The sequence below is a fragment of the Etheostoma cragini genome, chromosome 8 (assembly GCF_013103735.1).
Source record: "Etheostoma cragini isolate CJK2018 chromosome 8, CSU_Ecrag_1.0, whole genome shotgun sequence".
NCBI lineage: Eukaryota > Metazoa > Chordata > Actinopteri > Perciformes > Percidae > Etheostoma > Etheostoma cragini.
The window spans coordinates 15030308-15057098 of record NC_048414.1 but is presented as its reverse complement, the minus strand read 5'-3'; the positions used below and the strand labels follow the sequence as shown (position 1 = coordinate 15057098).

The 26791-nt window shown below is 39.4% G+C and overlaps 1 protein-coding gene across 3 annotated transcripts in view; it reads right to left on the bottom strand.

Annotated features, from left to right (window-relative positions):
- Positions 1–9487: 9487 nt before the first annotated feature.
- The window catches only part of LOC117949414 (PDZ domain-containing RING finger protein 4-like), a 113341-nt gene continuing 96037 nt past the window's right edge, over positions 9488–26791 (bottom strand). For 2 of the 3 annotated variants that reach the window (XM_034879679.1, XM_034879681.1), the window contains 7 exons: positions 25024–25277; positions 22955–23057; positions 16566–16664; positions 14336–14398; positions 12891–12992; positions 11972–12100; positions 9488–10964 (listed from right to left, as the gene is read on the bottom strand). In XM_034879679.1, coding sequence (XP_034735570.1) covers positions 9492–10964; positions 11972–12100; positions 12891–12992; positions 14336–14398; positions 16566–16664; positions 22955–23057; positions 25024–25277 — 2223 coding nt within the window. In that variant the 3' untranslated portion in view covers positions 9488–9491. The remainder of the gene's footprint in view (positions 10965–11971; positions 12101–12890; positions 12993–14335; positions 14399–16565; positions 16665–22954; positions 23058–25023; positions 25278–26791) is intronic. The other variant, XM_034879680.1, reaches the window with a different exon arrangement.

The following is a 26791-nucleotide window of genomic DNA, read 5'->3' as shown; positions in this document are numbered from 1 at the left end:
AATGGGGGCTGTGCGATATGATTGGCTTAGTTTGAGTGTATCTCTTGATAGAATCATGCTATTGGCTAGCAACCAGGTACATTGGAACGTGCTGGCACCACAGATTACAATGACGTGTCGACGTGTGCTTTCTAGCGCGCACAGGGAAAAAGTTACACGCGATCAAAACCGAGAAATGATGCATGATCCCAATTTCGAACCACCAGTGGTACATTGAACGCAGAACAGGTTAACACATTTTTAATTACAATTTTATATGTATGGCTTGTGTCTCCTTAACCTAGTTTAACAGATTAACTAAATGATCACACATCTCGCTCACATCTTGGAGTCCATGCTTGCTGTAGCTAACCTGCGACAATAAAGCAGTCCCCAGGGGACAAATCCTAAACAACCAGTGTGCCAAATACGTTTTTCAAAAAACGGAGCATCTAGGTGACAGTGATGTATAGCCCATTTGCCATTGGGAGCAGCTGTACATTCTGAGGTGTGTGTTGCTCCCAATGAGTATTGCTCCACTTTTTGAATTAGTGAGACTGCAAGGATAGATATTAAAACTTATAGCAGTATTTTAGCAAAAGCCAACCTGTGATGTATGTGTAGCTCCAAATTTCCTCAAAGTGTGACCTTTTCTTTAATGTGCCAAGGGGGTCTTTTAATAGTAGCAACGTTTTCCACACAAATGGGGAGGATAAAGTAGGGACAGGGCCAAAAGAGGGTAGGGACACAGGTATTGCATGCTGTGATGTTGGATTCCGTGTGTGTGCGTGCGTGTGTGTGTGTGTGTGTGTGTGTAATGCTACTCAGCTGACTAGCTCAAGTTACATCTAACTTTACTTTTTGACACCAAATGCCATTTGAAACAAAAGCAGTTATCCTCAGTGGCTATAGCCTCTACGCTGTTGTAGTTTTCTTTTACATTGTACAACTCAGCATTGTCAAATGGTCTGCAAAGCACTATGAAATCAGTAGCCATGAATCATTAAGCCTGCACAGACTTCTATACCCTACTGTAATAAAGTATAATGGTGCACTCCAGCCTCAAGGTCAGTCACTGTGAGAAAGACTCACTGTTGTGCAGTCAACTGCATCATCCTCCCTTTTGCTTTCACTTAATCTCTCTGTTGTTCCCCAACCTCCTTTGGGCAGCAGCGCACCTTGTTCAGCTTCATTCAAAGGCAATGCAGATTATCACCTACAGGAGTTGACACCAGGTTTTTTCATGTGTAGTCATCAATGATACTTCAAAGGATTTAAAATGGTAAACTAAGAAATGCACATAATTATTGAGGAGAAAGGAAAATGAAAGCCTAAAATAGAGAAAATGTTTTAATGTGATGGTTAATTGCGAAAAGGCTCTGGTAATGCTTTGATGTGCGCTATTTTCCTTGTCGATCTCCAAACAAAGCACCAGGCCATTACCATTTCCACATTAGAAAATCATATGAGGCTATCACTCACTCTCACTCACTCACTCAAAGGCAGCACAATCATACTCACACACACACATTGGTAAAGGTAGCAGGTAATGTTGGACAATATTGGCCATTCTTAAAGACAAAATGTATTCTTAATAACAAAAACTTTCAAATCAAGCTGTATTAGTTCTGATTTATTTTGTCTGTAAAAACTCTCTTAGCCTTAATCACAAAGTGGGGCTACAGAAGATAAGAGCTACCACTCCCTATAAATGTGACAGTGAAATTACCCTGTCCTTTGTTTTAAAAAATGATTACACACCAGTTGGGTTGTTAAAAATGCTGCCGTGTGCAGTTTACTGATGTTATGTTATGTGAATGGGGGATATTGAGGCTTAAATCTATAAACAGTTTCCTCTCACTGCAAAGTTAGTCAATGCAACAATAAGTAAGTTGACTTATTTGCAACGTGTCAGTGATCCAAAAGAATCGCTGTCTACATTATAGTGAGGTCATTACTCACTGGCTCGCTCTCTGCAGATGCCCTGTGGATCATTCCCAGCTTGACTTGCCTGTGGCAAAGCCTGAAAGCAGTGAAGAGCACAGCTCTTACCAGCAAGGCCTCAAGGTAAAACTCTCATTACTCACAGTGTAGGTGTCCTGTTACCCAGAAGGTGACTGAACAAGCAAAATATCCTGCCGCCTGATGCTGCACTGTATCAACTCTTCTATTAGCAAAAGTGGAGACATGAGTTCACTTCATACTCTACAAGCTACAATTTCATTAGAATGCACACTAGAAGCCAATTAAATCAATGTGGAGACAGGTCCAGTTAATTCCTTCATGACAGGACTACATAGTGAAATACACATGAATATGAAACAGGAACTGATGAGCTCACCGTGACTAATGAAAGGACCCTCTTCTCAGCAACTGTGCTGACACATGAGAAGGTGGAGAGGGATCAATGTTTATATTGTGTAATAAAAGTGACTGCCAGACATCATTTATTAATTCACAAGCTCAGCAAGGCAATCACAGACTCAGATTCATATTAGTAATTTCTATTCGATACGGATTCTGACCCACAGCTCATGAATAAGAAAAACAGAAACTGTACAAGAATGTTAATGGGATTCATAGAGTCGATGAATGTGCAAAGGGGCAGGTGTTACATTTGTACATAGCATTGCGTTTGAATGGTTGACCACACTTGTCCATCAACCTCCAACTTGGAGGTTAGAGAAAGCAACATGGTGAGAGACAGTTTACCACTTTGGACTAGGGAAGTGTAATTCAGGCGCAATTGTATCTATCATTTTCAAAGAAATATTCGGAGGATCTAAATTTGGGTTCTGAAGGACTGGGATAGGTACTTTGTATGTAGGACTGAAGTGAGCAGTAAATATATCAATTTTGTTTAAGACCTGAGGACTTGCATTGATCCCAAGTAAAAGCCTAACAGGATTTAAACGACTGAATAGATGAGTTAGTGAAGTAGTTTAAAGCTGTTTGGTTGTTTGAATACACTGCAGTAAACCTGCTGTATAATTCGAGTAATAGTGTGAGCTGAATGTTGCAGAGATTATGTTTCCGCAAGCGAGTATTACCCGGCTCTTAAAATCTTCTATATGCCTCTATGAACAGCATACTTGCATATTTGTGTTAATGTTCATGGTAATACAATGTGTTTTAGGGAGCATTATCCATATTCTAATTGTGATCCACATACATGTTTGAGACCTTGGAGGTATGTATTGCAGTTTGGTTCACCCATTTTATGAATAATGAATTGTAATTAGAGCTCTAATTATGCCCTGAAATATTTACAGGTTTTCTCTTAACAGGTTCCATAATGCATTTGGTTGAGGTGAATGAAACAACAAATAGTACATAAAACATGGGGTGTGAAAGAAAGAAAAAAAGTCAAAATGGTTCACAGAAGCAATAAAAGATCTCTGCCAATAAGGACACAGAAACATATCCAGCAGAAAGTTTGAATCCACAGAGCTTTGATGAAGCAAATTGTGAGACAACAGAAGATGGGACATATAAATGAATCCTTTAAACAATTTTTTTGTGTAACTTTCATATTATATCCGTAGGTGCCTTTAAACATTTGGCTTTAAACAAGGTTTTCTGCACGTTGTGAAGCTGGAAATGAATTGTGAATTGAATTTGAAAGAATGATCTTAGTTTCAGCATAACTGAAAGTGTCTGAGAGGGTTTGAACTTTTTCTGGACTACCAACCATAGTGGGCATAAGTGAATGTTTTTTTCTTAAATTGCAAATGAGCTTACTCACTGTAGTCTGAAAGGATTAACAACACCAATGCTTCCCATGTTTCGGAAGCCAACAATCTCCAAAGTTCAGAGTAGATTTAAAGAGTTTTCCTAGAAAAATGTCACTGTTGTGCTTTTTTATGGTGTTTAAGGATGTCTCCTGACTGTAGGAACCTGTCTAGGAGAGAGACGTTTTAAAAGTCTCTCTCAGTCCATTCATAGACGGTCTGTAGCTTCTGTCTAAATCTATGGTTCAAAGTTAAGCTTCCATATTATATTGGTTTTATTTTATGTTTCATGTTTGCTTATAGGAGTTGTGTTAAGTGTAATGATGAAGACCTAGTATTTCCTGAGTTTGCTGCTTTCATAATTTTAGCTTATAAATAACCAAATAACAGGGGACTTTTATAATAATATATATATGGAATAATATATAGGAAATATAACCGCTTCATCTCAGTTCACCGGCTTACAACAGACAACACTGTGGAGATAGGTCTGGCAATGCGACACATAAATAACATAAGGAGACAACATACTGTTATAAAGTAAGAGCAGGAATGCCTGTACGTAATGTCGTACATATTGGTGAATTCAGGGATGTTTTATGGAACTAAAAATAACTTTATTCAATAAAGTTATTTTTAAAATAATAAATATACTGTATATATTATTTTTTCTCACTGTTGATTGGAAAAGGCAGCTGCCGATTGTATTCCGGCGCAGCAGATGGTTCCGGACAGCCGGGGATGCAAGAGCAGGCAGCACCGAAACAAAAACAGCAAAACATCACCAACAGTATCCAAACACAAACACACTATTCACTCTCAGTCGTTTCTGTGACATGAGTAACACTTAGAATGAGTACATAGTCATCCTATAAGAATGTGGGCATGTGGACACATGGCTAGACTACCTCCAAATGTGGTCTGAATGATTGGATCCCAACGTGTCCTGAAAGTGTTTTCCCCTGTACGTAGGGCTGTCCACTTGTGATCAGATCACTCAAATTCATTTTTACCACCACCTCAAAATGGAGCCCTAGTTGGTTGGTCCCTCACTTTGTTCCAGATTGATATATCTCACCTACTGGATGGATTACCATCCAATTTTGTAGAGAATTCCCATGCCTATAGTGACTTTGGGAAGAGATCTATCAACAAAGATCTGTCTTCTGCTTGATTGAGGCATTTAAATTCAGAACAGCTGGCTCAGCAGTAGCTGTTCATATCATGCGCATGCACACTGGTACATCTGGCATCATAGGGCCAATTATCACAACACAGCAGTTATCATATCAAAGATCAAAGTTGCCTTTAATTTCTGAAGTGACATCGAAAGACGCATGATCCGAGGCAATTACTAGTTTGTTGCAAGCCTCTGAGATTAAATGGGAGAGAAGGCACTATAAAGTAGATTGCCCCATCACATGTCAAGTGGATCTGTATGTCAATAAATTTGGGCCTCCCTGGGTAAACAATGGTAGAGAATTTGTAGTTTTTGCTGTTCAGGGAATCCTAAAGGTTATCAGTAAACATTCATAACAGAGGCATTGGCTCTGTGTGTGTTTGTGAGCTGAGCACTGAAGAGGAGACGAGCCACTGCTATCTGTTTGACATTTCTGTCATTACTGGTATTTGAACTAGTGGGTAGCTCTGACAAATGCCATGGCTGTCACAGGCTCAATTTTAATTACACCTGACTGGGTCTTTCAGGGGCTCAGGGATGAACTTAATTAGCTAGTGAGCACTCTGGCTGGTTCTGGAATTGGTTGTTATAACTTGCAGCGGTTTTTCTTCTGTGGCTTTTCATTGGTATTTAAATGGTGTCCGTCTATACAGAGTGAGAGAATTTACGAATGAGGGGTGAGGAAAAAGGCTCGGGGGATGGCAAGATTCTAAACTTCAATACCAACTTGGATGTTAAGGTTTTGCTGTATAAATGGAGACGCTTTTGAGTACCACAGACTATTTTGGCATGGAGTAACACCTAAGAATCCCCCTAAATGTGAGAACCCTGGCATTATGAAACAGTATTGCATTTAAATAGATGTCAGTAGGAAGTGCTTTCGATACAGGGGCTCAACAACAGCTTTGTAATGTAAGGAGTTGGATTTAAACGCCAAATTAAACACAATAAGTGTTCAATACAAAAATATTAAAAGTACAACAACAGAAAATAAATACTTGGCAACAAAAACCTTGTTGCCTATATATGTAACCAAGAACATTTTCTACTCAAAAGAAAACATCTACAATATCAGTAAGACCAATATTTTATCAGTTTCTTAAAATGGGACAAGTTTTCAGTTAAATGGAAAACAGAAATACAGCACAGTCGTCAGGCAGTAGTGTATCGTCGACACTCCAATTTTAGCTATAGCACACTGACAATTTCAGATAATACAAAGACCCCAGTGTCCCAGTAGCTCTCCCCTGCATTTGAAAAGGCCATAGCTATGATTAAGTAGTTGGTATATTTTAATGAACAAAAAGCCATCCGAGTGAAAGGTAATTTTAATTGAAATCTCCTTCTGTTTAATCACTTAACATATTCACAGACGGGAAAGAAAAAGCCACACCTAAGGAGATATCCGAGGTTAACGTGTGTTCAGTGAATAAGAAATTTGGTTTCACTTTATCAGACTGGTCTTTACCCTGGAGTAACTTTTCTGATATGACACAATTCCCTGGCAACCTCCACATCTCTTCTTTATACACCGTCCCTCAGCATCTTCACCAAAGACTAAAAGAACAGCACAGTTTGTTGCTGTTGCTCACTTTTATGGTGTTTAGCAGCAGTTTTAGCTTCTTCCATAAATGTCTGAATTAAAAAAAACATGATCCAGTGTGATACCAAAAAACAATAATTTACTATCATTTATTTTGCAAAGATCACCATTATCACACATTTTACCTGGCTACAAATATGCCAACTACGCATTACTTGAAATTAGACCATTGACATTGACTCAAAACAAATACAGGGATCGGTTTAAAATTTCCAATTTACAATATTTCAGTTAAAAATGAGGCATTTGGAATGAGTATACTGTACATGTAACTGGATTATAAAGTCTGTTGATAAATGGCAACGCATTCACTTCACCTGTGTAGGGTTTCAATGATCTAGTATGTTGTGTTCTGAGTCCCGCTCAGTGGCAATCATCCTAACATGTTTAATGCAACAGCAAAACATTTTCTAGTTACAATAAACTCAAATTAACTATGCATAAATAAGAATGAATAATACCTCTCTGTTGCAACAGAAATGTACAAACCCGAATTCCAATGAAGTTGGGCCAGTGTGTAAAACGTAAATAAAAATTGAATACAGTGTTTTGCAAATCTTTTCAACCTATATTCAGTTGAATACATTACAAAGACAAGTTGTTTATTGTTCAAACTAATAAACCTTTTTCTGTTGCAAATATTCACACATTTTTAATTTGATGCCTGCAACACGTTAAAAAAAACTGAGTCAAGGGCAATGAAAGACTGAGAAAGTTGAGAAATGCTCAAAAAACACCTGTTTTGAACATTCCACAGGTGAACAGGTTAATTGAAATCAGGTGAGTGTCAGGATTAGTTATAAAAGGAACATCCCCAAAAAGGCTCAGTCGTTCACCAGCAAGGATGGGGCAAACAACTGCAAAAGCAAATAGTCCAACAGTTTAAGACCGTTTTGGGATTTCATGATCTACAGTCCATAATATCATCAAAAGATTCTTTGAATCTGGATAAATCTCTGCACATAAGCGGCAAGTTCGAAAAACCAACGTTGAATGCCTGTGACCGTTTATCTCTGCATTAAAAACGGACATCATTATGTAAAGGATATTATCACGTGGGCTCAGGAACACTTCAGATTAAGTCAGTTAACAAAGTTGGTCACTACATCTACAAATTCATATTGAAACTCTACCACGCGGAAAGGTACACAAAGGTTTGGGAGCATAATACGCTGCCATCCAAGCAAAGTCTTTTTCAGGAATGTACCTGCTAATTTCAGCAAGACAATGCTAAGCCACATTCTGCACGTGTTACAACAGCGTGGCTTCGTAGTAAAAGAGTGCGGGTACTGGACCATAGTCTCCCGTTGAAAATGTGTGGCACATCATGAAGCGCAAAATACGACAACAGAGACCTTGGGCTGTTGAGCAACTGAAGTTGTACATCAAGCTAGAATGGAAAAGAATTAACTACAAAGCTTCAACAACTATTGTTGTTAGTCCCCAAACGCTTATTTAGTGTTGTTAAAAGAAATGGTGATGTAACACAGTGGTCAACGTGCCCGTCTTTGCTTTTTTAGAACGTGTTGCAGGCATATAATTCAAAATTAGTGAATATTTGCAAAACACAATAAAGTGCATTTGTTTGAACCAGAAATATATTGCCTTTGTAGTGTATTCTGTTGAATATAGACTGAAAAGTATTTGCAAATCATTGTATTCTATTTTTATTGGAATTGGGATTTGGATCATTGATTCAGTTTTTGCTGTTAAGGCTATGCTGAGTAAAGTTTCATGATGATGTAAAAATATGTAAAAAGTATGAAAAAGCTATGAGCAGGTCCATCTCTTGTTGAATATGAATATGAATTATGAATATGAATATGAAAAAAAATATGAATATGAAAAAAAATAAAACTGAATAGAAAATAAATGTTATCAAAAGCTGAAAACCATACAAACAAAGCTGCAGCACTGGCAATGAGTTTGAATATTTTGGACTCTTAGGATGTTTGTTTCCTTAATGCGATTTTTTTTTTCATAAGTACAATATTTATAGTACATAAATCCTGTGTCCACAAAGTTGTTTTTCAATTAACCAGTGCAGCAGCTTCTTAAGTATTTCACTGTAACATGAGGTATTGAACTTCTAAAAGATGCTTTTATAAAATTGCTGACAATAAAAATGACATTAGCAAAAGTTATGATTTGTTTGCCGTGTACCTTTTGCTCATATTAACAATTTACAATGTTTTAGAGATCTAAAACGTCATAGAGATAGGGCAGTTTGCAGTGAAACACATTCTTGCCATAGTTCTGCTCAACCATTATTAGGAGCAAGTTATACATTACTATGATTGTAATGTAAGATAATTTCCTATTTAAAGCAAAGAATTTATTTTATCTCAACTCTTTTTTCAAGCTCATCATCTTTTAAAGCTGAAATTTGTAACTTACTTTAACCCTTTTATAAGCTTTCATAATTTCCTAATGTGTGTGGTGGACTTTGTGAGTAGTTGGACTTTTTGTCCATGTCCAAGCACCAATAGTCTGAAACATCATTTCCACTACCTCTCAACAACACTGAGTGAGTTATACTATATTTCAGCCTTAAAGGATAAGGAGATATGTTAATGAAAGAAGCATTTAAAAATGATGTGAAAACTGGAGACCCACTGATTCACTGTGTGTTGTAATTGTATACAAATTACACAACTAAAAACACTTAACTTTTCTTAAGCTGCTCATACAACCATTTTGAGTTTAATGGTTACAACATAAATATGAAAATAGAATTGAAAAGATAAAAACGTTTAGAGCGAAGTAATAAAATAATTATATAGTCATAATTTCATAGAAAAATGTTTGTCCCGCAGAGTGATGTGAAAAACAATACTGAAAAGCATGAAGAAAATCCCATGACACCACTGATAAACTCTTTACAAAATGTTTTTTGGGTTATAAATTGTGAAAAATATTCCTATTGTCCTCATAAAAATGCCACATTTAACGAGGCAAGTATATTATACCGCATGGGGTACAATGTGTGTTTTATCTTTTATACAGTAGTGACTGATAGGAAGGCATTGTGCACCTTGGCTCCCTCAGGGGCCTTAGTACCATGAGTCATCAGTTCCTGAATGGTCATCCAGTTGTCCAGGATCTTCTTGTTGCGTTTCTTCATCATCTTCTTCTGGCTGAGCTCTATAATGCTGACTTCCTTGCGACCCTCGCTGCTGCTCTGAGGGTTCTCCTTCAAGCTTTCCAGCCGACTACGCTGCATGAACTCTCGTCTTTTCCTCTGTTCTTTTGCTCTGACCAGGTGCTGCTTTCTTTCCTCTTTACTCCAGTACCTCCCCATCTTCATTTCACTCATTGCATCATCATCAGTGGTCATCCCCCCACTACGCTCCTCTTTAATCTTAAGGGCTCGCTCCCTTAGGATCTTGTCTCTCACAGGCCTCTTGGTGATGTAGCGTGTGCCGTCACTGCGGATCTTGACCTTCCACTCCATCTTGGGCTCATTATTGGGCCTCTGAGGCTCTTTGCAGACACTGAGCAGGCTGAGCTGGCTCTGAGCGTACTCCACAGCTGAACGCTGCTGGATGAGCTGCATGTAGCTCTGGTAGTGGCGGGCATGTGCTGGGATGTTGACCTGCCTCTGCTGGGAACTGTGGGATGGAGAGAAATAAGGAATATGGGAAGCACATGGCTTTAATTTGCCCCTGCTCTCCTCCTCAGCCTGAGTTGTCTGCTTCGACTCAGAAGGAGCGTTGTTGTCATGGCTGCTGCTTTCCCCTGGGGCTGAAGCAAGGCATGCTGGGATGGGGCTTGGGCTAAGAGAAGGCCCAATAGCAAGGCCGCTGCGGAGATTCCTCTGGTTGGTGAGACTAACCATCCTCTGGAGTGAGTGCTCCGGCGAGCGGTCCATTGCCAAAGGAGTACTTCGTGAACTCTCCGCCGTGTTATAGGCACTGGAGCTGTCCTTGTCTGATTTCTCCAGCCTCTCGTTAATGTCAGCCAGCTTACCCCTAGAGGGGTCACTTTGACGAAAGCTTTGGTCTTTGGTTGAGAGTGCAGAGTGGCCCGTGGAGGGAGACTGCTGGCCCTTACGGAGGTTATGGGCCTGCATAATGTTCTGACATTCTAGTTCGATGCTGCGCAGTTCCTCATTGAGCATACGTAGCTCATGCTGTACGCCGCCCTGCTCTCCCATGTTGCACTCAATGGTGCTGCGGCGGCTGTAGAACAAATCGTACTCCCCGCTGTTACGTATCTGACACTTCAGCTCCAAGAGCTGCTGGAAACGATCACCATTCGTCTCATCATCGTCCTCATCCTCTTTGTCCTCCAGCAGCATGGAGCCGGTGGCAAGGTGTGTGTCCCGATTTTCTCTCAGGCACTGGGACAAGCGTCTCTGTATGTGTGCCAGGACATTATGCTCTGAGCTCTCCATTCTGTCTTTTATACTCAGTACGCTATCTTTCTGATAAGGGAGTGTGGAGCAGGTGGGCTCGTCGTCTTCTGCTCTCTGAAAACAATAAGATGACAAGACCAGCCTGAAATAATGTAATAATAATTATAGATCTCTGGCATTTACATTATGTTACACTTCTTTCTTTTAATGAGCTACATAAGGATATTAATATGGATATCATATTAATCTTTGGAACTTACTGGAAACTGGGTGTGTGTGTTTGTGAGCCTGTTGTGATTATTAGTGTAAGTATGTTTTCAAGTTATTTGCAAGTAAGCTTGCAAATACTGTATGTTTTAAGTGATTACAAAATGGTACCGTGGTGTTTTCTCATATAGCTTCCTATTTTACCTTCCTTTTTACGGAATAAGGACAGAAAACAACAAAAAGTCACCAGAACTACAGAATTTAAGCATTCAAGAAGTTAAACCCTATTCTGCATTCTCCTGAAGGATTACATTTGCTGTTGTGCATAACTCTGTTATTCAGCTCTGTTACTTGAGGGATTGTTTCCCTTCTGCCATGTCTTTGAAGTTCCACTTATATGGATTGTTGTAGTTTACTTTTCTCCCAACAAAACAGAATTCTAAATTATGATTACTAATGTTTGGAATTTAAATGGTTCAACGTTCCCCTTCCATAAATATTCATAATCATTATTTTATATCAATATTTCAAAGGGCAAAGCTAGTTTCCACTGTTTTACAAAGAAAGTTAATGACAAGTTTGATTTAATCTCTGCCACCAGCTAGTTCTGTAGGGATTTTCGAGGAACAGGTTAATATTGACTGTGAATCATTACCTAACACAGTAAAAAAAATTATTGGTCAGTCTGACGGTGTACAATGTTCATAAGATATTAAGGTCTGTCAATCAGGGGGAAGCTTACCTTACCTTAAATGTATCGCTTTGTGACTCACTCTTTTTTTAGGCCTTTATTATTGTTGAACAAAGCAAATACAAAGAAACAGGCTTTCCAGTGTTTCTTAAACCCAGATAACAAAGCTTTGTTTATGTCTCTCTAAGTAAGTTACACAAAGCATGTTTTGCTGCTGTCTGACCTGCTCATTCTCCTGCTCCTCCTGTAAGGCAGCCAATTCCATCTCCTCTCTCTGCTGCTCCTCCAACATTTCCATCTTCAGCTGCTCCAGGAACTCACTGTGCTCATCATCCAACCAGGCCTCCTCCAGCTAAGGGTGAATCAAAGAAAGCATATGGAGAGAGAGAGAGAAAGAAAGAGGCAAGTGTTATTTGTTAAGGTTTTAAAGCTTGTGGCAACACAGTGTCTCAAAAACAAATAGTTGGGTGTTCCAAATGGGATTTTCAAAAAGTAAAAAGTAAAAGATAAATTAAAAAAACACCAGGAATGGTTTTGAAATAAGATACCGCAAGCATCAATATGGTGTTGTGTTTGACCGATATGCAGTTAACCGTTTTCTCAACCGACAAATGGCCACCTCTCATCTTTAAAACATGCATTCTAATCTTAAAATCAAGCCAATACAATGTAATGGACATCATACTGCCACCTTTGACCTATTTGCTTCACATCATCCATCATTTGTTTGTCTACTCGATGTGAACCAAGTGGGATCCATATCTGAAGACTTCAGATTTACTACTGAGAGACACATCTAATTACAAAGAGTCTACTATTGCTACTGGCTCATCTGCACTGCGGCAGAGTCCTTTTACTTATTCGCCATCGGCCTTGGGCCTGAACTCACTCCACATTAGCATGTCATTAGCTTTTATGGCTTACCGTTGGAAGTCAATTACTGTGGCGCTACATAAAAATAAAACATGATGAGGTGTCTCAGTGGTGGCTTCTACTCTGAGTGGTGGTGACGGTGGGGAGGGTTGGCTAACCCAGACTGCTAAGGTTTACTCTGAGCAAATATAATGTAAATGACAAACCAAAAGTGGGTGGCTAAAATATACAGTATATCAGTGTGAGGGAACTGTGTGGTAAATTCTAACCTGCATCTCCGGTCTGGCAACCAGCAGTACGATGTTCCTACTCTCGTCATTGGAGAGTGCAGCCATTGCTTCCTCTCTGTCTTGTACATCTTGGCCATTAATCTAAATGACATGCAAACATGATTAGAACACTCACTATTAAGTCAGACACACCAAATCATGTATTCTGTACACAACAGAAAACATTTAAAAATGGACACATGGACAGCGAGGCCAACTTCATTCTCTCAAATACAAAAGCCTTTAATATACCACAATGAATGTGTCACTGCACAATAATGCCTTATTTTCCTGGGGAAATTGTAAACAGTTTGATGCTCTCTAAAATGAAGCAGGACCCAGCAGTGGTTATGAATGGGACAGTGGCCGTGGGCCGACCGAGCTATTGTGTTCACCAAAGTATCCGGCAGAGCACATGCATCTAGCCATACAATTAACTGGTCACTGACAGGGGGCGTCCATCTTTTTGCAGGCAGAGTAATGGCCCTGTCACTGGTGGATAATAGTGCCAGAGTACTGGTCTCCCTCACAAACACACATACACACGCATACTCCTGGCTCAAATCAGTCACACATGGTAGACACCGGCAGACAAATAGAAGCAAACTGTTCTTCTGCATCCGCCCCACGCATAAAATAATCAGCAGAATCATTAAAATAGGTCATTGTCTTTTTGTGGTATCAAAGGTGACCTACGTCAGTAGAATACGTTCAATTGCTAATCTGCAGCTAAAGCTATACTATTAATATTTCTTATATGTACAATGGATTAAATAATGTGTATCTTTTATTTTCCTCAAGAGTTGGTGGTAACCAAAACAGAATTTAAAAGAGTAAATATTAAACTTATCATCATCATCATCATCATCAGGTGGCTAAACGCACAGCTCCAAGTAAAGGAAACGTTCTGTCTGCTGAATTTTAAGTAGGCAATTGTTTGCCATAAGAATTTAATAAGGTTATAATATACACTACACATTACAATTAGAGGCTATTAATTGTCCAAACATAAACAATAATTACCCACGGAGGCAACGCTAAACTGTACAGCCCTCAACCCTATCAACTGCTGCTTGTTGGTAGCAGAATACCTCTCAGAATACCTCTCAGGCCTGAAGATGAAGCTAGGGGCTAATAACAGTCATAGCCTCTCAGCTATTCCACAGAAGGCAGTGAGCTGCAGCACAGCACCATCCTGAACCAGAACTCTTAAAAAAACACATTGGTGCTGAGTCGGTAACTAAAACAGCCAAGGGGGCATTTCTCCCCCCTCTAATAGTCACAGCGGGGGCGAGTTCCCCCTTTAATGTGCTGGCATTAAAAATGAATGGGCTCTCATGCTGGGAGACAGTGGTTGAGTGTGACAAAATAAAAGCGTGTTTTTATGTTGAATCTAGTGAGAGCTGGTGTAGAGGGGGACAATAAGAGAGAACGTCCTACTGTACCTGTAAAATGCGATCCCCCTCTCTGATGCGGCCATCTCTGGCAGCGATGCTGTTTGGACTGATCTGTGAAGATAGAGGGAACAAAATAATGCCCCTAAAACACTTGCAGTCCTCATCAAAGAGAAACCAAAAGTGCCTGGAAATGTTTTGACCCATTATGAAGACATCACCCAGCCAGACTTGTCTAGACTGTTAATAATGTGAGCAACATGCGATAGGTGTGCTGTCATGGGAAGACTTTGGTCAATTTTCAAAGCCATTTTAACCCTGAGCATCACCTTCATCATTTAAGTCCTCAATTGTACCTGCCTCAGTTGCTATATTGTGGCATGTTTCTATAGACAAGCCTGTGGATATAGCATTTACAACCTGTAACTCAGCCTCAATGCATGATGTCCTTGCTCCTCCTGTAACTAATGTCAGTGAACAAGGGGGCAGGGCACTCTTTCATCGGCCAATCAATCGGTGTCCAGGCCATTCATTTCAATTTCTTCTAACAGGGGAGATTTCTGGAGATGTCGAGGTGCTGTGGCACTCCATCTTCATGATAGTCCACGCCTACACAGAGGAACACCCATTGAACTGGGAGGAATGGAAGGTCACCAGAAAGGAATGGAGGGAACAGAGAAAACTGAAGGTAATCTTTCTGCAGTTGTGGGGAAACCTAACCCCAGAGTAATCTACAACTGGACACTGAAATATAGGAACATTTTGGAATTAGTTGTTGTTGAAGATATCACTGTGACTGGCTAGGGTTACATTTTTGCCACGCAGCAAGAGGGTTTTGGGTTTGACTTTCCGACTGTGGTTGAACAGTCTATCACAAGATGTGAGAAAACTGATCTGGAGGAAACATAAACAAAGACAGTGAAGACGGACTGTTAAGTCCCAATTTTACAAATTCCCTGTTAGTGTGTACGATTGTCAGTAGACTGGTGACCTGTCCAGGATGGACTCTGCCTTTTTGCCCTATGCGGGCCCCCTGCACCCCTGAATAGAATTAAACAGGTATAGAAAATTAGTGGACTTAACAGAATGGACTTTTAAATTGTGTAACCACTGTACTGCAAGACACAATAGAAACAAAAGGGAAAAAAAATAAAATAACAACACAGTAAAGACAACATAAAAGTTGGGAAATTAAACTGGTTTTACAATGACCTTGCATTGCTCTTAACTCTGTGTTTGATGTGCTCTTGCTACTTTTGCAAGACCAGAGTAACACCTCCTGTAACACATCCTGTATACAGTGACATTCAGCCACCTCATCTTAATGCAGCACACACCTTGAAGCTCTACTTTTTTTTCAAAATGAACACTTAAGGATGCTGCCAAGAGCCACGGATGCAGTGATTTATATTCTGCTCAACTCTCAAAGCAAACATCGTGCAGGGTCCAAGTCAACTTCAAAACGATTCGGAGAGAAAGTTGAGCAGAATGGAGAACAGTATTTTCTATGCTTCCAAGTGGAAGATAAGGGATGCAAGAGTCTTTTTGTTGACGTGTATATCCCAGCTTAATTATTGGTGCCAGCTGTCTGGAAAGGACTGGATAAATAACTGTCTTGGTCATTTCATTTTCATGTTGGTAAGTGACATTATAGTCATGCAGTGAGAACATTCCCAAATTGTCCAAACACGTAATTTGTGGTTGATGAAAGAGTTCTAGTTTAATGGATATCTACCCAATGGAGAAGCTTAAATTGGAAGATGAATATTAAATGTCACAAATGATTTAGTCATGAAAATTTAGCATTCTCAGTTGTTTTAGGTATTTTACTGAGGCCCTGATATAGCCATGCCAATTGTTGGTTTCTACAACAGTGTATGATCTGTAAATGTGAGACTTCAAAGAACTGAAATATAAAGAACTCTGTAGAATACGCATATACTTTACCTTTGTCCCAAGAGTGTTATTTTTTTTCAATTTTCAAACAGCTAGCGGTCGTAACTGTGGTTGTTGGCCTAAGGAAAAAGCTAGCAGGAAGTAGATTAATTTATGTTGCATGTTTTTTTTTTGTATCTCCAGGCGCAAAGCAGAGCGGGCAAAGCTAAATGAGCGATTATTACAGGTTTAGAGAGTTCTCCAATAAAAAACTTAGTATGGAGTACTTCCTCATGGCAAACCAAGTTGGGAGATGCAGCTCTCATGGTCATATATGAAGAAAATTACTCCCTTTCAGTAAAAGTCATCCAAGTCTATCATCCTGAAGGGGAAGTTATTTACTCACCTCACTGACATAGATGGCCACATCCTCCTCTTCATCTGTTCTGTAGCACAGAGTTAGCCCCAACTTCTCTTGGTTGTTGAGTCGACACAATTCCACTTCCTATGTAGACATGGAGTAAAATGTAGAAAATGTAAAAACAAATCTAAGTCATGAATGCTGGACACAGCATTGCTTTGTGCTCAATGTTGTAGTCTGCATTGTCACAAGAATGACAATGCTAATGTTAACTAGTTGTAAAGTTTAATGATTTGTTTTATGAATGCCTGTACCAATCTCAAAGCAATCCATCCTTATAGTTTTTTAGATATTTTAGTCTGGACTAAATTGGAGCACCGACAGACAGACAGTTTTTTGCAATCCCTGGAGCAAAACCAAGTAAGATTTAAGGATTTAATTTAAGGATATAGGAGGATACTGAAAGATTTTTTTTTTTTTTTTTAATTTAAAAACTGTATTTTACCACAAGGTCTATTGAGTTGCTGTTCTGGAGTTCTTGATCATATGATCTTCATTCAGTGATGGAACTTGCAAAATAAGTTGCTATGAAATTGTTGGATAAAATTCAGTTTTTTAACACTTCACGCCATCGTGACAGATATATCCACAATAAATGAACTAGAGTTCCATGACGACTGCACAATCTCCATCTACCAAGGAAGATTGAGTGACACGACTGAAAGCTCCACAATAGCTACTATATCAACCTTGTGGTGATATTGTTTTGCCGTTAAAGAAGAAACTAAAATTGATTTGAGACTCTATAATGTATGCTTGCCATAAAACTCAAATCTTGATGCACAACAATGACTGCACAAAGACAAAATTCTTCACTATAGATCAAATGTTTTTCAAGTTTCAGCACAAAAACTGACTTGTTTTTGAGATGCTTATTGAGTGTGGATTGCCAACTCTCATCTAAGGTTTCTGAGTCGGAAAGTGTTTGATCATGAAAGACCTTCCCAGCTCGCAGAGTTTGATCGGTGGGGCTTTGATAAACGCCAGAGGACCTCAAGTGTTTTTCTTTCAAGCTTTTGCCAAGTTTTATAATGTTACATTATAAATAAACTTTAATTATGTTAATGCTACCAGATATACATATTTGGAACACTACAATATTTCTCATCTTCCCTTGGGGAGAGATCAACAAACTATTGACTTACAAATCAGTTGTCCTCAAATTTCCCACAAGCCTCTTGGAACACAGCAAAGTACCCTGGCGTCAACATGAATTCTTCATTTAAGTTCATAAACACAAACAAACGGAACGTTAGATTTGATTAACCGCAATTAGAACTTGAGTAAGTGGCAGCCCCCCTTCCTCTAATATTCATATATAAGCCAGACCCACAATAAGCATTTGTTAATATGAAACCAAACAACTTCCAATTTTTTACAAGCTTGCAGACAGGTAATGCACATAAACCACTTTGCACTCTCGGTTTCCCGCAACAAAAGTGCAGCCAAACAGCAAACATACCAGCCCTGTGCTTCATCTCTAAATGCTGAAACATATCAAGGGTGTTGGGGGGAATCAAGTGTGAAATGGCCTCTCCTCCCAAAGTCTTCATTAGAGCAGAAACACACCAACTCTCGGCAGCAGGAGCGAGTTGGTTGAGTGGAGAGGGGGAAAGAGGCGGTGGTGAGGGCTCTGGTGGGGCTCACAGGGGCCTCACACAAACAGAGAGATTCATTTCCTCTGTGACAAGTGTGGGTTGGCTGGTTCCACGTGTCAGGGCTTTGGGAATAGGGCGAGGGGAGGGTGAAGTCTGACCATGGTGAGATGAGATGAGGGGAAGATGGGGAAAAGGCCAATACCACTGCCAGAGAGTCGCCACCTGCTGCCTCTGGCTACCCCTCCTAAGCTTTTTATGGACCACCCCCCCCCCCCCCCCCACACACACACACACACACACACACACAAATCCCTCTTTAGGCCTTTCCTTTTGCTGTCCTCTGTCACTCGTTTTTTTTCTTACACCTCTCTACCTCTGCTTTTCTCACACATTGACAGATCAGTGAGGTGTGTTTTTGGACCAGGGCTACACACACTTCCATACACAATCATACATAAAAGTGCTTCCTGCATCCCTGTACAATACCTATACTTACACAAGTGTATTCAGCAAAGTGCACACATTCGCACAGACACAGAGAAAAAGAGCTAAAGAAAAACATCATCTGAGCTTTGTCGTTTTATCTTTCTCGACAGCCTTCACCTGATGGGGGGCTCAGATCTTAAATTGACTGTCTCAGAAGCCATGACTTCAAATCTCAGCTGATATGTCAAGAATAAGAGCGAAAAGGCTTCTGTGCAGACTACCAATACATAGCGAGCTACAAAAATAAGGCATTAGCTTTATTAAACATATTACTAATGAGCAACCACCATTATTGTTGGGGTAGAGATTCTTAAAGCAGCACATCTGATGCAACAGAGCAGTCATGGAGGTAAGGGGAGCTACGAAGACAGCTCACATCTTGCATGCTAATATGATGTGAGAAGACGTGGGATATCTGTGGGAAATATTGAAATCACAAGCAATGTATCTGAGCCCTCTGTCTAAAAATAATCCACACAAATTAATTGCTGAGACTGACGTGTGAGCAGGTACTACATCATCCCTACGTGGCTCTGTGGAACAAGTTGCTTCTAACTAATTAACAGTAAGATATAGTGCAGGATACCTGTGGCTAAATGATCAGAGGAAATAGATTTCTCCAATTACTGCATGTTGGATGGAAACATCAACCCTGTGTGTGTGTGTGTGTGTGTGTGTGTGTGTGTGTGTGTGTGTGTGTGGCAAAAATTTGAGACTTTTTCTTTACCAGTTCTTTTTCTTTCTTTTTTTAAGACAATATTGTGTAGAAAAAACAGCCACTCACACTCAGATGCCTCAATAAAATGAGGTTGTGTCCTGATCCATCAAACGCACATTCACCAATCCCTGTCTCACCTCTTCTTTTGATTTTTTTCCCTATTTTCTAGGCGAGTTCTCTCCCTCTCAGGCAGGAGATTGCAGCGTGGCACGGGGACGAGGGCTGACAGTAAATTAATGACAGCGATGGCGTGATTAGGGAGAAGATTGCTGCCCACCATGAAAGCACATTGGATGCTGTCATAATAATCGTGCCTTTGATTACCAGTAATTGAAAAAGCATTCACAAATGCATGGATGGCTATCACTGACAGGAAGAGAGGAAATACTTTCTCCGAGCTTGGAGTACTCTGCTTCTTCAGAACTCACTGAAGCTAATCAAAGGAATGGTTACTAACATGGTGTTGTGGCCATGTACAGTACACATCAAGGGATCCTAGGAAACGTATGATGTTTCTTTGTGAAATTTGAACTATAAGGCATGGCATGTGTGTTTCATTAATTCAAACAAGCCAACCAGCAGGGAGAACATTATAGGCTCTGTGCTTAGTCCAGGGTTTGTGGTTGGTTTGTGGTTGGCAAGAAAATATCTCACCTTTCCTTGATAACAATTATATTGGCTGAGCTACAATATACTGTACATTTTCACTAATTTTAATGAGTTATTGTGGGGAACATTGATGAAATTTGACTGTTAGTCCCTATTGAGTACATATATACAGTATCATATTAAAGGTGTCTGGGAAACATCAGAATATGGTAGGTTGCTGCTTTTGTCAGTTGCTGTCAATGTTGGCTTATTTTCAGTGTATAAGACTCCGTAGCAAGAGTCTTAAATTGAGACTGAGACTGACGTTCATAAGGAGCTGACTGTTCAACTATGGGACTCGGCCTTTACCCGTGTCTGTTTTCATTTTAATCAGACTCAGACATAGATTTAATTACTGTGGCTACAAACGTGGTGCTTCCTTCCATCCCACTACATAGATAGGACAGCGATACTCTCCCTGTCTGCAGTCTTTCATGAACACGTACGCTTGTAAAAAACAAAAATGAGTCTAGCCCGCTGTACTAACTTGGTTTGTCTAATATTTTACTCCATTTATATTTGTATAATTTTGCCCCCAAGAAAACCTGACCTGCTTTCATTGTTTTAGCCAAATGGGGCACAACAGGCTGTAAACTGTAAAATAACGGTATCTTTGAGAACTGCTAAATGCTCCACTGTTCACCAGCTAGTTGCTGACTTTGTCTGTCTGCTGTTTGGTGCTCAACAGGTTGAGTGGGGAGGGTTTATCAACCCTGTTTCACTGAAACAGCTGCCTGCTGAGTCCGGCAGTGTGATGTCTGAACACAGTCTTTAGTTTGAAAAGAGACAAGCAGTATGTGGTGTCCTATTGAGTACAGGAAAATAAAAATACTGTGTTTTCACATAAACCCAAACAGCTTAGAAATAAACAGTATACTATGAATGTGGAACTCAACATCTGGCATCTCTCCATCTCATCAACCACTGTACTCCAGGACTCTCACATGTTGATTACCCTAACAGAAACATCAATGTCCTGCTCTATTAGAAAGGTGTGTTTTTATCCAAAAAAAAGGTAATTTAAAGAAATGTCTTTCGTCATTCTTTTTTGTCTCTTTCAGCGGGGAGTGAGGGATCAGGTAGAATCTGAAAGTGGCTTATGAGCTATCGCCTACATCCGCTCACAGCGTTTTCACTTGACATACAGTAAGTGGGGCTGCATTAGCTTGATATGTAATTCCCGAAGCATGAAATGAAAAAAAAAAAACGGTACAGGCCACAAAGCATACACAGAATAATAGGATTTGTTAATAGCAATGAGGCATAAAGAGAGGCTTTAATATATTATATTTGTTCCGATTTGACACTGGGATCCAAGCGGTTGCACAAATCTTTTTAGGATGTGAAGACGCAGCTCAAGCTCAGTGGGTGGAAGAATTCAGAACAAATTCAAATAAAGCAAATGTAAGAAGGGAGGGGTGAGCAATCATCATGCATCAGACCAGAGCCCTCGCTGATAATACGCTTGCACCTCAATGAGTCGGAAATAAAGAAAATTAGAACAAAGCAGAGAGCAAAGACAGAGTGTGTTTATCTTTTCCTGTCACAGTTGAATCAGTGCATCAGTATGTATCCATCTGTATGTGTCAGAGATCAACAGCCTTAGAAACATCACCTACTCCAACTGCTCCTGTTATTTACACTCCTGTTAAGATACAGAAGCACAGAAATGTGTTTCCACATTTTTTTATCCTTGGACTGGCCTGTAGAATCAATAAGTGTTTGGGCCCTTCAGCGATTGCTAAGCATATTTAAATATGGGGTGTTGAGGGAATGTGTGTCTGTGTGTTGGAGAGGTCAGATGTGCATTATGGGTGCAACTCTGTACTACAATTTTAGCACTTCTTTGTTTGCAGTGAAGCCCTTTTAATACGTGACTTTGTGGCCAATATCCATATTGCTAACTGAAAGGATAAAACAAATCTGATAACAATATTTGGGCTGGTGCTCAATGTTTAACCTAAACACATCATCAACAGCCCCTACACACCAATAATCCATTCACATTCACAGATGATCATTTAATTTGCCTGAGTAGACCTCATCTTTGGACTGCATGGACTTGTAACAACAGCTGTTGATTTACATCTCTGTGACTCTCTTTCATTAGGTGTCCTGCACCCGTTAGGACGGGAAACATTACATAGTTTTCGTTCTCAGAGTTCATAGAGTAGGGTGACATCATGTATTTCACAGCAAATCTTCAATACAAATCTTCCACCTGACTAGGCTTCCACCTAGTCAGGTGGAAGCCTAGTCAGGTGGATCTAATCATCTAGAGTCATTGAAAACAACAGTGTAGGTGTGCAGGGCAATACAATTTGGTAAATAGACGAAGAGTTTGATTTTTGGAAAAATGAGTGTTGCTCTCTTGCCGAGAGTGGAATGAGAAATACCACTCTAGAAGATGAGAGTGGAACCAATCTTCTCATGTCAACTCTCAGGAAGAAAACTAATAAGTGTATTTCCCAAAAATGTAATTTAACTACTGCTTTTAAGAACTCTGACAAAGATATTTAATAAGCTAACCTTCCCAGTCAAAAAATTAAATATCTTAGTGGTCTCTGGTGTGCAAACTATATATTATATATATATATATATATATATATATATATATATATATATATATATATATATATATATATATATATATATATATATATATATATATACACACACACATAAACATACATACAGACACACAGTATATATATATGTGTGTGTGTCCATGTGTATGCATATATTATCTTTATGTCTTTGGCATTTTGGTCAGCAACTTCTTGTTACTTATCTGTTTACTTTATGTTATTAGCTATGTATGTACCACTACATATCAGCTACAAGATTAAATGAGCCAATAATATTAGCTATACCAATGAATCTGTCAGGCTTTAGTAAGCAGTGATGTAAAGCACAATTCCTACCTCATACTCAAACTCCTCTGTCCTCTCTCCATCAGCCGGTACAGGGGAGAGGTAACCTGTCCCTTCATAGTAATCCTGGTCCATTGTATGGAGAGAATGACAGCTGTCGGGGGAGACAGGCAGAGGAAGAAAAAGAGGGAAAGGCAGACAGGGAGGGAGGCAAAAAGAGGTGGTGAGAAATGGGGCGTACGTTTCAAATGCTTTCAATACCTCTAAGTGACAGGATTCCCTTGCCTTTGTCTTCGCTGGAATCCAAAGAATAAAGGATTTGTCAAGGGCTTTCAGTACCATTGGAGTGTGTGTGATAAAAACACAGCCCCTTGTTAATAACTGCACATCCACATAATTTGCTTCCTACTCTTGACAGACAAAACCCCCCACATTGTACAGTGTAATTCTATTATGCTTCCCTCAGTCACTGAACAAAACAGACCTAACAGGATGAGCAGCTCCAGTGCCACACAAGATAATCACAGTGGACAAAAAACTTCAAAAAGACACTCTGTTGAACATGTTGAGTGATGTGTTCAGGGGCTGTCTGACTCTGAGATTACCCCGCACTGTAAAACTGTCCTAAAACAATATTACTGTTACAAAAATAGACTCATACATGTCAGAATGCCTTGTACCTTCCCCGTAGAGGATTGTATGGTGATATTGTACTATATACTGTATATATATATATATATACATATATGATTTGGGGTCATGTTTATACCAAGTCACACTGACGCTAACACACAATTTTTACGATGTTTTTAATATTGAGCATCCAGACAAGCAATGATTGTCTAAGCAAATTTTAAATGACAAACGGCAACAGATACTCAAAGAATTCACTATGTTTAGTATTGTTGGAATTAATTATCTACTAAAACAGATGCATACTTCATACGCATGGTTCACCAATACCATGCTGACTTCCCAGTTGTGTGCTATGAAGCTGCCTTGCCATTGCCTTGTGGTTTCATTCCCAAGAGGTGAAACACAGAAACTGTTCTGGTTTACGGTTTACTCATCCTTTGAGATGAACAGAATATAAACTAAAATGTCAGAAGAGGAAATAATGAGCCCTGTTCCTTTTGTTGTTTTCCAGGAAAACCTCTTGTTGATACTTTAAACTCTCAAGATTTTTTGTGTGCATATTTTTTATGCCCTCCTCCCACATGAACAATAAAAACATGTCTTTGAGGTATTGCACTACCCACCATCCAGTTGAGATGTGATTAGACTTCTAGTGATTGTACCACACAAGTGTTGTTTTGAGCCACTTTGCATGTCCTTTCATCTCTTCTAAATTTATAGACACTCAACAAACCTATTTAATGTTATAGCTGAGTTATGTTTCTGTGCATGCTTATCTAAGCAGACAGGGGACATGTACAGCATCATGGAAAACAGATAATACAGTCACACTGGATGTTAAAGTCACTTAGGGCTGTCATATACAAGATCATTTTTAGTGGACTTGAATTGCTTTTGATACGTATTCTCAAATTTTTCACACTTGCTGATATATTTAAATGAATGCTTTATAATAAACTTAACATTCAAATGCCAAGCACACATCACTCATACATTATGTATTAATGGTTAATTAGGACTACTTAGCCCTGTCCTAATTTCTATTTTTTTCAATTATTGTGTCCCATTTGTGAGAAGAAAATGTGAAGGACATTGAGACTCTCATTCATTAAACAAATCTATATTTATCAGACTATACAGCTGGTTAGACACTTCATTTATATTTAATATGCGTCTTGCATAGTTGTAATGCTAATCCTGCAAACACTGATATTTCTGCTTCATAGCTCAACAACATTTCTCACTACTTGGTTTCTCCCTTCTTAATTACCATGAGTCACTGCCAAAGTCAAAACAAGGAAACAACAACAGCAGACTCTTGTGGCACTGAACCAAAATCCTTTTTAACTATATCAAATCAAATACAAATATATCAAATCACTGGCCTCCTTTAAACTGCAATCCCCGCTTTTGAATCACTAGCCACTATACTTGCCTAAGTATAGTGAGCATTGATGAAAACTGACATTTCCTATTGTATGTACCTGTCAGAGAGCAGAAATGGACAGACGTCAGGCACAGGAGGGGTCGAAGGCCGGAGCTTTGCCAGCGCCATGATGTGTTCAAAGGTGATGTCGGTCTGAGTGCACACATCCACCACATGGATTTCCTGAGGGGGGCCATGGGGGCGGCCGCTGGGGGTCCGCCTGATGACCTGCACCACGACGGGGTCCTTGGAAGCCCGAAAGGCCTCCGCGGTCTCCTCATGGTTGGACTTGGACAAGTCTTTCCCATTCACCTGAGGAGGACAGGGAAAAATTGTACTTGTGCATATTTTGTCTATACTGTGTGTGTGTGTGTATAGATATATATATATATATATATATATATATATATATATATATATATATATACACACATATACATACATACATACATACATACATACACACACACACAAAAACCTGTGCTTTATTTGTTGTTCCTTTTTTGTTGACTGTTGCTATAGAAACATTTCATGGAAGCAGAGCCATGCACAGCTGATTCAGCTAAATCTAAGTATGCAAGGACCAAAGACTTTTTTGGCTAAGTGTCATAAGAGCCAACAGGGAAGCCAAGCATAGCTAATATTACTTTTACTCTAGTTTTAGTTTTATTGTGATGCAGGTCAGAGAAATTTATGTAAAACCAATACACTCACGTATGCCCGTTAGTCCGTATTTGGTACTCATTCATTCTGCATACAACAAGGTTGAGCTCTACATCCTTGCTACTACATTACTGCCTGCTTTCAGACATGGATCTCGTTCCACCTCCTCAGGCTCCTTTATTAGCATGTAGTCATATGTGACTTTTGAATGTTCTTGTTGATGTGTTGGCTTTGATTATGTTCATTTAATACCATCTAAATCTTTGCCGGGATAGTCTGTCTCAACCTTTACGGGAAAACTAAAGAATGAGAGCCCAACAATACCACTTCCATAGTATCCAAACATGCAACATGCCCCCCCAGGGCCACTTCCCCATATACTACTAATATATACACAGCTCTAGGGTTGTGTTCTGGGTGAATGCATTCAAATTTAGTCTTTTTAAAAATGTTTTCCTCAATGTCTTCTCAACAAATGATCAAAAAGAAATCTTTATGAATATAAAATTGGAAATCATCCACACAAAAGCACAGTGGACTCTGTTCACTCAGACCATCTTCAAACTCATCTTCACGAAATTAACTGGATTTTCTGGCAGATTGATAACCATTTGCACTACAGCTGGCACATATAAAGAAGATCGTTGCTTCATTTAACACCAGTATTTTCTCTGGACGAGAAACCATGGCTGTGGAATACCTTAGAGAGTGTGCTTTGGTATAAATGCAGAAACCAGAGATCATAACTTAGATAACCACAGAAAGAAAGATAAAAAGGTACAGCATAATTACATTTGCCTTTGTATTTAAATATTGTTTTGGAGTGGAGCATTTTGCACGCTCAGCAAACTGAAACTGCTTCAAATGTGGAAAAATACAGTGTTTCAGATCTTCCATCATAAATTCTCTTTAAAAAGCAGCACAGTGGTAGAAATAAAAACACATAGCCCTATTACATTCAGAATATAATAAAATGACCTAAATTCACGAGCACTCGACAGTATGTGTATGTAATGCCTCTAAATGAACATCAAGGATCCAGAAGTCCCCAGGGAACTCCTACAGAGAGAGCTTATATTTTCAACCCCGGATATTTCTCCACTAATTCTTTACTTGTGGCTGTTCTATGACGCATCTCACTGCATTTGAAACAGTACATGTTT